Source organism: Scomber japonicus, chromosome 15 (assembly GCF_027409825.1).
Source record: "Scomber japonicus isolate fScoJap1 chromosome 15, fScoJap1.pri, whole genome shotgun sequence".
In the NCBI taxonomy this organism is placed as follows: Eukaryota; Metazoa; Chordata; class Actinopteri; order Scombriformes; family Scombridae; genus Scomber; species Scomber japonicus.
In genome coordinates, this window is record NC_070592.1 from 4,308,465 (window position 1) to 4,321,874 (window position 13,410).

A 13,410-nucleotide genomic window follows, 5' to 3' on the forward strand; every position below is an offset into this window, starting at 1 on the left:
GCAGCTGGAAGCTACTGCAGAGACTGATACAGTTCACTGAACACACATAAACTTAGTAGTTGATACTACAGTAACTTCAGTTTTGATTATAATAGTATAATTTTATATGTTGTCAGGCTAGTAATCTGGAAATGAACTTGGCCAAAAGAAAATAACGTATAATACAAACAAAACCAAGGGGAGCTAACAACATTGCCCCTTTATTTCATATCAACCAGCCTGTGGAGGTAGTAGAACATGAAGTACTTGGGCACAATAATTGATCAGACTTCAAGTTTTAATGAAAACTCAGAGTATTATTAAGAGAGCCAACTAGTGACTGTTTTTAATCAGGAAACTGAATAGGTTGGTGTTCAACACATACTTGAGATGGCATACATCGGCCTGGTTTGAATAATTTTACATTTAATATTATTAGTTGGTATGACAACTTGAGCATAAAAAACAGAAACAAGCTTTCAAGCACTGTTCATATTGCAGGGAAGGTGATTGGCCAGTGACAAAAAACAGTTCTGCGCTATATTTAATACAGCAGCACTCAGGAAGGCCAGACTCATATCTGGAGATGTTTCTCACTCACTAAACATAAAGTTTAACGTTTTAACTTATTATAATGGCTGCTGCTGTTTTCCTGCCAGTTGTCAGTTGTATGTTTTGTTTATTTTTTTATTTTTTTCATGTTGTGTAGTGTTGGTGTATGTTTGTAATATCCTCATGATATGGTGTGTATTGTTTGCATTTTTAATGTATTGGAGGAAACCGAACACAAATGATCACTAAGGTGGACAATAAATCAATTAAATCCAATTAAATTAAATTCATGTCATCGTAGTTAGAAATAGTCACTTGTTGGATATTCCCCTGTGTCTCAACTACTGTTTTTTATTTGAAATTGAAACTCTGGTTGCTGAGAATAATAAATATATCAGTATCTTAGATATCTGCTAAAACTTCCATCATAAAATCATCCTGTATGCAGACGACATCATAGTGTATATCAAAAAATATTACCTCCATTTCATTAAGTCTATAATCAGTAATAAATTAAGACAAGTCGTGTTTGACCTTGCTGTTATCTTTATTGATTGAATTATATTGCAGCGTTTACAGAAAACTAAATCCTCTTGTTAAGAAAGAGATTAATGTGACTATGACACTACTTTTATGACATGTATCGAATTTTTGAAATTTGTGAAAAATAAAGAAAAGAAAATAACCCATAAGACATATTACCTTAATAAAATAATGTGAGATGGAAACTGCTGATTTAATGTAATATTTATTGTTTTAAAATGTTAACAATACAACAAGCATGAAGACATTAATGTTGAAACACGATATGAGAAAGGAACACAAGAAGAAATAGTAGCAGAGATCAGAGTGAGAGCAGTAGCAGAGTAAAACCAGTAGCAGAGTCCCAGTGAGTCAGATCAGGACTGGGAACACTGGTCTCTCCTCAGTGTCTCTGAGAGTGGAATCTGGGAGCCCTGGGTGGCCTCACAGGTCACAGAGCCGACCTTCCTCCATTGGTCTGCAGTCAGCCTCAGGGTGCTGCTCCAGCTGTAGAGGTCGTCCTTCTGCAGCGCCGCAGGGCTCCTGCTCTGATCCAAGCTGCTGCTGCTGCCGTCCACCTTCCAGGTCAGACTCCAGTCTGAGGGGAAGCCCTTGTTGGCCAGACAAGTGAGTGTGGCCTTGCCCTGGTCCAGCTCTTTAATGGAGGGGGGCAGCACCGTCAGGGTGGGACGGGCATCACCTAGGAGACACCAATCACATTAGAGGACAGGGACCACACAACTGTTAGTAAAACAGCAGACAGTTAGACAGCGTTACTGTGTGAGAGTGGATTTTCCCCTTTAAGGAGTTTGTGTCAGATGTCTTTTCTGCTCCACCAGTCACTCACTCACACATTGTTTCACTTCCCTTTAAGAAACCTCTCATGCAGATCAGCACAGAAAGACTCATCGTACTGTTTGACCTGAAATATATCAAACTACACTGCAAATAAAACAAGAACATTTCATCACTTTCTTCTCAAAATCATCAAACATTTGAACAAAGCGTTACATTACAACACTCACTGGAAACATAACCAAACACAGAAGATGAACTGACCACCAGCTGATTTCAAACATCACTAAGCAAACTGTTCAAATGACTTCAAACTAAATTTGAAACAATATAGAGATCAGAAATTTGGCACATTTTCAAACAAACTTCTTTATCATCACTCTGCTCAATTTAATTTTACAAATAAACAAAAACTTAATGTTGAGATGAAAAATGAAAAATGACTGAAAGATTAATCTAAATTTTCATCTTTTCTACACGTCAAGTTATTAAATTTCAGTATGACGGGAATGTGAATAGAAAAGTTTAGTGAAGCTGCTCTGAGTTATCCTCCATGATAAAAGAGGAGAAATACAAACATCAATAGTAAAAGTGCTGTTAATAAAAACTATACTTTTATCTGTTGTAAGCATTCAGAAACTTAATTTTAAACACAACTTTACAATATTATATTTAGTATTTGAACGGAAACTTACTTCCAACATCCAGTCTGGTTCCTCCACCAAAAGTCCACCACAGTGATACAAACTCATTGAGTCGTCGTACAAAAACCTCTCACTGTAGAGAGACACGGCTCTCTGACTTTGAACACTGAACTAAAACTACAAGCTTTCAAAATGCAGCTTCACTTTTAAAATGTTGAATAATATTTTATCTTCTGACTCAATGTTTTTTTTTCTTTACAATAAGTTCCTGAGTTTTAAATGCAAAAGTGGTCTTTGTCTCTAAATGCAAGTTCTTTACAAAAAAGAGTTTTATATGAAAGTGGACACGAAAAAACTGAATCATAAAAAAGCAATACAAATAAAATAACTCCTGAAATGATAAACAATATAAACATTTGACTTACTTCCAACATCCAGTCTGGTTCCTCCACCGAACGTGTACCACAGTGATACAAACTCATTGAGTCGTCGTACAAAAACCTCTCACTGTAGAGAGACACGGCTCTCTGACTTTGACACAAACAAACTCACTAAAATTAGACTCTTGTTTGGAACATTTTTAACGTAATTTGACAACTGACAACAACACAGTGACACTCATTTTATGTATATGTAATTTTATTTAAAATGTTCATTTTTATTGAATTTATATTATTTTTCTGTTAATAAGTTTAAATATAATAAATTACATTCTAAATAAGAAAAGCTGTCAATTCACATGAAGTCGTAACCACATTAAATGAATCACTGACACATCCTAATCAATATTCTGATCAATTGATTGATCCATTGATTAAACAGCATCATCAGAGTAATCCAAGTCCCTGTTGGAGTCAGTCAGAGCATTTCCATAGAGAGCCACTTTGCATCAGCAGCACCATGCTCCAGTGCTCTGGGAGAGTTTATAGTCCTGAGAGTTGAACACTGGATGACTGACAGCTGTCCTACATGACAACAGAAGCCACAGAAATCCTCCTCATCAAAAACATGACTTTGATCTCCGTCCTCATCTGGACTCTCCTCTGCTGCTGCTTCACAGGTAAAGTCCACAGAATCAAACTCCTCTCCTCTATGAACATCCGTCCCTCTGAAATGAAGCCCACAAAACCATGATGCTGCTTTATGTTTTTGTCTCTGTATCCTCAGAGTCCCGAGGCCAGTGCACAGTGACTCAAACTGCAGCAGTGAGATCTGCTCTGGGAGGATCTGCAACCATCAGCTGTAGGACCAGTCAGGATGTTCACTATTATAACCCAAACCCCTGGTACGTGGCCTGGTACCAACAGAGAAATGCAGAAACTCCTAAACCTCTCATTTACACTACTACCACTCGAGCATCAGGTATTCCAGGTTGTTTTACAGGTAGTGGATCAAACTCTGACTTCACTCTGACCATCAGTGGAGTTCAGGCTGAAGATGCAGCAGTTTATTACTGTCAGAGTCTCCACTATCCCAACAGTAAGCGTGTGTTCACACAGTGAAAAAGCGTCGTACAAAAACCTCCCTCAGTCAGCCTGAACAGAAACTGAACTGACTGCTGCAGCTGGAAGCTACTGCAGAGACTGATACAGTTCACTGAACATGTTACAAAATCTCACACATGCAACTTCAACATTAGTTCATCTCATAATTCACACCTGTGATAGAAATGTGACCCAATAACCCATTGGACATAATCACCCCGACATTTCTCATGATTGGTCTCAGTGTTACAAACACAGTCACAACTCTGTAACTCTGTACTGATGACCTGATAGATGTGATGTGTCTCCACAGCTCAGAAGGTGATTGACAGTTCTCTGTAAACTCTATTTGATACTGGTTCCAACTGTGTTCACTTTCTCTCATTCCCTTGTTATTAAGAGCAGTAACATGCTGCTCACGAGAAAGTTTGGACTGGCAGCAGTGGATCTGTTAGATGAGGATAATATCATTGTTGCAGCATGAATGAAAAGAAAACAGATCCAGTGGTAGAGCAGATATTCACTGAGACCACTGAACATCTCAAAGCTGCTGCAGACTGATCAAAGCTCTTGTGGTGTCTACAGTTTGAGAATCACAGCTACATGAAGATTATTGTTTGAAAAGTTTAATAAAAGTTACATTATGATCCTCTGAGCTTCAACAGATGAACCACAAACATATGGCGGTATAAATACAGACTCCCAGACACAGGTGTATAAGCTTACCTTTATTATTCATTGACACATCAATACAGCATTACACCAGTCATCCCACAATCTGTCTGCAAGCTTCCTTTCTCTGCTCCTCCATCCACGTGCTGTGATACAGAGCAGGACAGAGAGGACACATGTGAAGGACACCATGTAGCACAGACTCACTGCTTCTGTTAAAAGGTTCTCATTTCATCTTTAACTTTGATGAGCTTTAAAAGTATACCATAATTTATGTGTAAAATGATGAAATTAAAAGATAAAATCCCTCTGAACTTCCCCAGAGAGTCAAACTCAGTGATTCAGTAACCAATAAAACATTAACAATGTGATGATTCTGTTACTAACATTTTTTTCTTTCTGAATGTGACAATTTCAGTGTCTGAAGACTCATTCAACACAATAACATGTTACAGCAGATATTATTAAAACAATGTTTGGACACATTATTTGATGAATAGATATTTATCATTTACAGACGGTATCAACATTATAACAAACAATAAAAAAAAGAGAATATGATGACTCTGTTAATCAGTCAGAGCATTTCCATAGAGAGCCACTTTGCATCAGCAGCACCATGCTCCAGTGCTCTGGGAGAGTTTATAGTCCTGAGAGTTGAACACTGGATGACTGACAGCTGTCCTTCATGACAACAGAAGCCATAGAAATCCTCCTCATCAAAAACATGACTTTGATCTCCGTCCTCATCTGGACTCTCCTCTGCTTCACTCACGGTGAGAGAAAATCCTGTTTCTGTCTTGTAAAAATCATCTGGACATTATCTCATTTTCACCTCACCATCTAATATCCAGTGTTTCATCTCTCCTCAGGGTATGTTGGACAAAATATTGTTTTGACTCAATCAGCAGACAAATCAGTGCAGCTCGGTCAAACTGTGTCAATTGACTGTAAGGCCAGTCGACAAGTTGAATCATGCTGTTCGCCCACAACATACTATATGGCCTGGTACCATCAGAAAGCTGGAGAAGCTCCTAAACCTCTGATCTACAGAACATCAAACAGATTTTCAGGAATCTCCTCCAGATTCAGTGGGAGTGGAGCAGGGAATATAGTTGACTTCACTCTGACCATCAGTGGAGTTCAGGCTGAAGATACAGCAGTTTATTACTGTCAGAGCTGTCACTTGATCAACAATAAGTGGGTGTTGACACAGTGAAAAAGCATCGTACAAAAACCTCCCTCAGTCAGACTGAACAGAAACTGAACTGACTGCTGCCACTGGAAGCTACTGCAGAGACTGATACAGTTCACTGAACACACGCGCACACACACAACCCTATAACCTATTGTAGATAATAATCACATTATTTTTCATCATTGTTCTCAGTGATACAAACACAGTCACAACTTTCAGACTGTGACTTTGTGACTTATTTCTGCTGATCTACACATTTATCACCACTGAACCATCAAAACAGACAGACTGCACTCACAAAATGAATCCTACTAATACAACATGACATTAAACCAGTGATAGTATGGTATTAACTGGTTACATGAGGATGAGACATCTCAGTAGATTGTCATGGTTGATTTAGTGTCTTCATTTTCCTTTGTTACTATTTTCCAACAGATGTCCTCAGACTTTTTTAGTGAAGGCTGGACTGTGTGGGAGAGGACTTATTTTGAGTTGGACTTTTTAGAAAGACTGAAGTATTACTTTAGCAGACTTTATTAGTTGGTCTTTTCTCTGTCTTCCAGTCTGTCTATGTGTTGTGAGTGTGTGTGTCTCTGTTCAGCTTTTCCCTCCACACTTTCCCTGCACACCTGCCCTGCATCATGTTCATCAGCCCTGCTCTGCTCCCAGTGTCTTTCCCAGCCAATCACTCCCAGCGTGCACTTGTGTCTAGTCACCTGTTCCCCATTCCCTCATTAGTTCAGACAGCATTCAGGCCCTGTTTTATACGTACCCGGTTATTCTTAAAAACGGAGACATTAACCATCATTTGCACCCTCCGTTTAGACGCAAACGGAGAATTCGCCCCTGAAAATGATGCTTTTTAAAAACTCCGTCCAGAGTGGAGATTTTGGAAAACTCCAGTTGGGATTCTGATTGGCTAACGTGGGCTTGAGCTGCTCTTGACAGCATATATACACGGGTTAGTGTAAACGCAAACTGATCTGAAAACGGACTGGTGTGCGCGCAGTTTTTTTTTTAAACGGAGAGGGTGAAATGTCCGTTTATGAAAATAGCTGGGCACATGTAAACGTGGTCTCAGCATTGTGTTTCATCCAGTCAGCTAGTTTTGTTTCTTACGTCATAACAAGAATAAATACCTTTTTCTTCAGTCCTGCTTTTGGTCTCTGCCTTTAAGACCACCTGCTCCACTATTCATGACAAAGATTCATTATTCTGAGAGGAAGACTGAAATGTTCCCAGCTAATGCACTCAGTGATAATAATCATTTCACATAATGTTAGTAAAACAATGACACATTTGTTTACAATTAATGACATTTTTCATAAAATTCTAAACTCAAAGTCAGAAGAGTCATTTAACACAGTAACACGTGACAGCAGATATTAGTATAACAATATGTTTGGATACATTATTTGATGACAACATCTTTATCATTTTCAGAGGGCATCAACATTGGGCGAGAAATAAAAACATTGAAAAAAGAAAGATGCACAAAAAAAAGAAATTCATCTTTTATTTAAATACATACAGTCCTACTGAAAGAGCTCACAGATGTTAATTTAATCAGACATCACTTTGATAAATCCTGACTTTTACATGACTCTATTTTAAATTTAAAACCAGTATATATGTGTTTGGCGAAAGACTGAAAAGGACTTTAAAATAATTGTTCTTTCTTTTCAAATTTTTGTGTTAGACTTTGTTATGTAGATAAACACTGACGAAACATCTCAATGCCTTTTTTCACCAACATTCCCATCATTTAATTCTTCTCTTTGGGCATTAGCTACCAACAATCCAATCTCCCTTTTTGCCTTTGTCATATAAGGAATCATGTAAACAACACATCCATAAGCGTCAAAAACAAATTGGATGTCCAAATTTACCTTCCAATTTTTTTTTTTTTTTTTTTAAAGATTTTTTTCAAACATAGACTCCTTCATTGACAGTGGAGAGACAGAAAATCATGGAAGAGAGAGGGGGATGTGACATTCAACAAAGGTCCTCTGGCCAGGATTCATACCAGGGTCCGCTGCGTATGTGGCATGTGCCCTAACCACTCAACTATCTGCACACCATACCTCCCAACATTTTATTAGTGGCTTGCTACACTGATTTAGCCAAACTTCATTAACCTGCCTTTTTAACACTATTTGTGTATTTCTAGCTAAATGTTCATATGCAGCCTCAAAAGTACAAACATACAAATTCTCTCTGTCAATAACTGCAAAGACAGAAGATGCCTCATCACCACTTCTGTCCTTTTTCTTCATCATGTCTGTTGATATGGCTAATATATGAAGTTCTGTATATCAGAGTCAAATACATGATCAAAATGAATCAATATGTTCTGATATGTTTTTAAAATTACAATGAAGTGAAACTGACATCTAATAATGATGATAATAAAAACAGCAAAAATCATTGATTGGATAAACACGTCTTTATTTTCTTGAAATATTGAAATCACTGAGCAAGAAACATCACTACTGCAACATTTAAAGAGACTGAGAGAAAAACACAACAAAGTAGCAGGGATCAGAGTGATGGCAGTAGCAGCCCTATAACCTATTGTAGATAATAATCACATTATTTTTCATCATTGTTCTCAGTGATACAAACACAGTCACAACTTTCAGACTGTGACTTTGTGACTTATTTCTGCTGATCTACACATTTATCACCACTGAACCATCAAAACAGACAGACTGCACTCACAAAATGAATCCTACTAATACAACATGACATTAAACCAGTGATAGTATGGTATTAACTGGTTACATGAGGATGAGACATCTCAGTAGATTGTCATGGTTGATTTAGTGTCTTCATTTTCCTTTGTTACTATTTTCCAACAGATGTCCTCAGACTTTTTTAGTGAAGGCTGGACTGTGTGGGAGAGGACTTATTTTGAGTTGGACTTTTTAGAAAGACTGAAGTATTACTTTAGCAGACTTTATTAGTTGGTCTTTTCTCTGTCTTCCAGTCTGTCTATGTGTTGTGAGTGTGTGTGTCTCTGTTCAGCTTTTCCCTCCACACTTTCCCTGCACACCTGCCCTGCATCATGTTCATCAGCCCTGCTCTGCTCCCAGTGTCTTTCCCAGCCAATCACTCCCAGCGTGCACTTGTGTCTAGTCACCTGTTCCCCATTCCCTCATTAGTTCAGACAGCATTCAGGCCCTGTTTTATACGTACCCGGTTATTCTTAAAAACGGAGACATTAACCATCATTTGCACCCTCCGTTTAGACGCAAACGGAGAATTCGCCCCTGAAAATGATGCTTTTTAAAAACTCCGTCCAGAGTGGAGATTTTGGAAAACTCCAGTTGGGATTCTGATTGGCTAACGTGGGCTTGAGCTGCTCTTGACAGCATATATACACGGGTTAGTGTAAACGCAAACTGATCTGAAAACGGACTGGTGTGCGCGCAGTTTTTTTTTTAAACGGAGAGGGTGAAATGTCCGTTTATGAAAATAGCTGGGCACATGTAAACGTGGTCTCAGCATTGTGTTTCATCCAGTCAGCTAGTTTTGTTTCTTACGTCATAACAAGAATAAATACCTTTTTCTTCAGTCCTGCTTTTGGTCTCTGCCTTTAAGACCACCTGCTCCACTATTCATGACAAAGATTCATTATTCTGAGAGGAAGACTGAAATGTTCCCAGCTAATGCACTCAGTGATAATAATCATTTCACATAATGTTAGTAAAACAATGACACATTTGTTTACAATTAATGACATTTTTCATAAAATTCTAAACTCAAAGTCAGAAGAGTCATTTAACACAGTAACACGTGACAGCAGATATTAGTATAACAATATGTTTGGATACATTATTTGATGACAACATCTTTATCATTTTCAGAGGGCATCAACATTGGGCGAGAAATAAAAACATTGAAAAAAGAAAGATGCACAAAAAAAAGAAATTCATCTTTTATTTAAATACATACAGTCCTACTGAAAGAGCTCACAGATGTTAATTTAATCAGACATCACTTTGATAAATCCTGACTTTTACATGACTCTATTTTAAATTTAAAACCAGTATATATGTGTTTGGCGAAAGACTGAAAAGGACTTTAAAATAATTGTTCTTTCTTTTCAAATTTTTGTGTTAGACTTTGTTATGTAGATAAACACTGACGAAACATCTCAATGCCTTTTTTCACCAACATTCCCATCATTTAATTCTTCTCTTTGGGCATTAGCTACCAACAATCCAATCTCCCTTTTTGCCTTTGTCATATAAGGAATCATGTAAACAACACATCCATAAGCGTCAAAAACAAATTGGATGTCCAAATTTACCTTCCAATTTTTTTTTTTTTTTTTTTAAAGATTTTTTTCAAACATAGACTCCTTCATTGACAGTGGAGAGACAGAAAATCATGGAAGAGAGAGGGGGATGTGACATTCAACAAAGGTCCTCTGGCCAGGATTCATACCAGGGTCCGCTGCGTATGTGGCATGTGCCCTAACCACTCAACTATCTGCACACCATACCTCCCAACATTTTATTAGTGGCTTGCTACACTGATTTAGCCAAACTTCATTAACCTGCCTTTTTAACACTATTTGTGTATTTCTAGCTAAATGTTCATATGCAGCCTCAAAAGTACAAACATACAAATTCTCTCTGTCAATAACTGCAAAGACAGAAGATGCCTCATCACCACTTCTGTCCTTTTTCTTCATCATGTCTGTTGATATGGCTAATATATGAAGTTCTGTATATCAGAGTCAAATACATGATCAAAATGAATCAATATGTTCTGATATGTTTTTAAAATTACAATGAAGTGAAACTGACATCTAATAATGATGATAATAAAAACAGCAAAAATCATTGATTGGATAAACACGTCTTTATTTTCTTGAAATATTGAAATCACTGAGCAAGAAACATCACTACTGCAACATTTAAAGAGACTGAGAGAAAAACACAACAAAGTAGCAGGGATCAGAGTGATGGCAGTAGCAGAGTAAAACCAGTAGCAGTGTCCCAGTGAATCAGATCACGACTGGGAACACTGGTCTCTCCTCAGTGTCTCTGAGAGAGCCTTACAGCCGTGGGTGGCCTCGCAGGTTACAGAGCCCACCTTCCTCCACTGGTCTGCAGTGAGCCTCAGGGTGCTGCTCCAGCTGTAGAGGCCGTCCTTCTGCAGCACCGCGGGGCTCCTGTTCTGATCCCAGCTGCTGCTGCTGCCGTCCACCTTCCAGGTCAGACTCCAGTCTGAGGGGAAGCCCTTGTTGGCCAGACACGTGAGTGTGGCCTTGCCCTGGTCCAGCTCCTCACTGGAGGGGGGCAGCACCGTCAGTGTGGGACGGGTATCACCTAGGAGACACCAATCACATTAGAGGACAGGGACCACACAACTGTCAGTAAAACAGCAGACAGTTAGACAGCGTTACTGTGTGAGAGTGGATTTTCCCCTTTAAGGAGTTTGTGTCAGATGTCTTTTCTGCTCCACCAGTCACTCACTCACACATTGTTTCACTTCCCTTTAAGAAACCTCTCATGCAGATCAGCACAGAAAGACTCACCGTACTGTTTCACCTGAAATATATCAAACTACACTGCAAATAAAACAAGAACATTTCATCACTTTCTTCTCAAAATCATCAAACATTTGAACAAAGCGTTACTTTACAACACTCACTGGAAACATAACCAAACACAGAAGATGAACTGACCACCAGCTGATTTCAAACATCACTAAGCAAACTGTTCAAATGACTTCAAACTAAATTTGAAAAAATATAGAGATCAGAAATTTGGCACATTTTCAAACAAACTTCTATATCATTACTCTGCTCAATTCAATTTTATAAATTATATTTCAACCTAAAAAAAAACTTAATGTTGGGATGAAAAATTAAAAATGACTCTTAGACAATCATTTAAAAATTAATCTAAATTTTCTTCTTTTCTGCACGTCAAGTTATTAAATCTCAGTATGACGGGAATGTGAATAGACAAGTTTAGTGAATCTGCTCTGAGTTATCCTCCATGATAAAGGAGGAGAAATACAAACATCAAAATTAAAAGCGCTGTTAATAAAAACTATATTTTTATCTGTTGTAAGCATTCAGAAACTTAATTTTAAACATAACTTAACAATATTATATTTAGTATTTGAACAGAAACTTACTTCCAACATCCAGTCTGGTTCCTCCACCAAAAGTCAACCACAGTGATACAAACTCATTGAGTCGTCGTACAAAAACCTCTCACTGTAGAGAGACAGGGCTCTCTGACTTTCAACACTGAACTAAAACTACAAGCTCTCAAAATGCAGCTTCACCATTAACATTTTTAATAATATTTTATCTTCTGACTCAGTGTTTTATTCTCTTTACAATAAGTTCCTGAATTTTAAATGCAAAAGTGGTCTTTGTCTCTAAATGCAAGTTCTTTACAATAAAGAGTTTTATATGAAAGTGGACACGAAAAAACAGAATCATAAAAAAGCAATACAAATAAAATAACTCCTAAAATGATAAATAATATAAACATTTGACTTACTTCCAACATCCAGTCTGGTTCCTCCACCGAACGTGTACCACAGTGATACAAACTCATTGAGTCGTCGTACAAAAACCTCTCACTGTAGAGAGACACGGCTCTCTGACTTTGACACAAACAAATTCACTAAAATTAGACTCTTGTTTGGAACATTTTTAACGTAATTTGACAACTGACAACAACACAGTGACACGCATTTTATATATATGTAATTTTATTTAAAATGATAATTTTTATTGTATGTACATTATTTCTTTCTGGTAATATGTTTAAATATAATAAATTACATTCTAAAAAAAAGCTGTCAATTCACATGAAGTCGTAACCACATTAAATGAATCACTGACACATCCTAATCAATATTCTGATCAATTGATTGATCCATTGATTAAACAACATCATCAGAGTAATCCAAGTCCCTGTTGGAGTCAGTCAGAGCATTTCCATAGAGAGCCACTTTGCATCAGCAGCACCATGCTCCAGTGCTCTGGGAGAGTTTATAGTCCTGAGAGTTGAACACTGGATGACTGACAGCTGTCCTTCATGACAACAGAAGCCACAGAAATCCTTCTCATCAAAAACATGACTTTGATCTCCGTCCTCATCTGGACTCTCCTCTGCTGCTGCTTCACAGGTAAAGTCCAGAGAATCAAACTCCTCTCCTCTATGAACATCCGTCCCTCTGAAATGAAGCCCACAAAACCATGATGCTGCTTTATGTTTTTGTCTCTGTATCCTCAGAGTCCAGAGGCCAGTATACATTGACTCAGCCTGCAGCAGTGAGATCTACTCTGGGAGGATCTGCAACCATCAGCTGTAGAGTCAGTCAGAATGTTCATGGTGGGAGCTACTTATCCTGGTACCAACAGAGAGATGGAGAAACTCCTAAACTTCTCATTTACACTGCTACCACTCGAGCATCAGGTATTCCAGGTCGTTTTACAGGCAGTGGATCAAACTCTGACTTCACTCTGACCATCAGTGGAGTTCAGGCTGAAGATGCAGCAGTTTATTACTGTCAGAGTCTC

General features: G+C 38.0%; 2 gene segments (V, D, J or C); both read right to left on the reverse strand.

Annotated features, from left to right (window-relative positions):
- Nucleotides 1-1,430: 1,430 nt before the first annotated feature.
- On the reverse strand, nucleotides 1,431-2,974 carry LOC128374616 (Ig kappa-b4 chain C region-like). The segment is given in 3 exon segments: nucleotides 1,431-1,753; nucleotides 2,544-2,619; nucleotides 2,918-2,974. Coding segments are annotated over 3 exon segments (456 nt in total).
- Nucleotides 2,975-10,871: 7,897 nt separating this feature from the next.
- LOC128374617 (Ig lambda-2 chain C region-like) lies at nucleotides 10,872-12,439 on the reverse strand. The segment is given in 3 exon segments: nucleotides 10,872-11,191; nucleotides 12,009-12,084; nucleotides 12,383-12,439. Coding segments are annotated over 3 exon segments (453 nt in total).
- Between the last annotated feature and the right edge of the window lie 971 nt (nucleotides 12,440-13,410).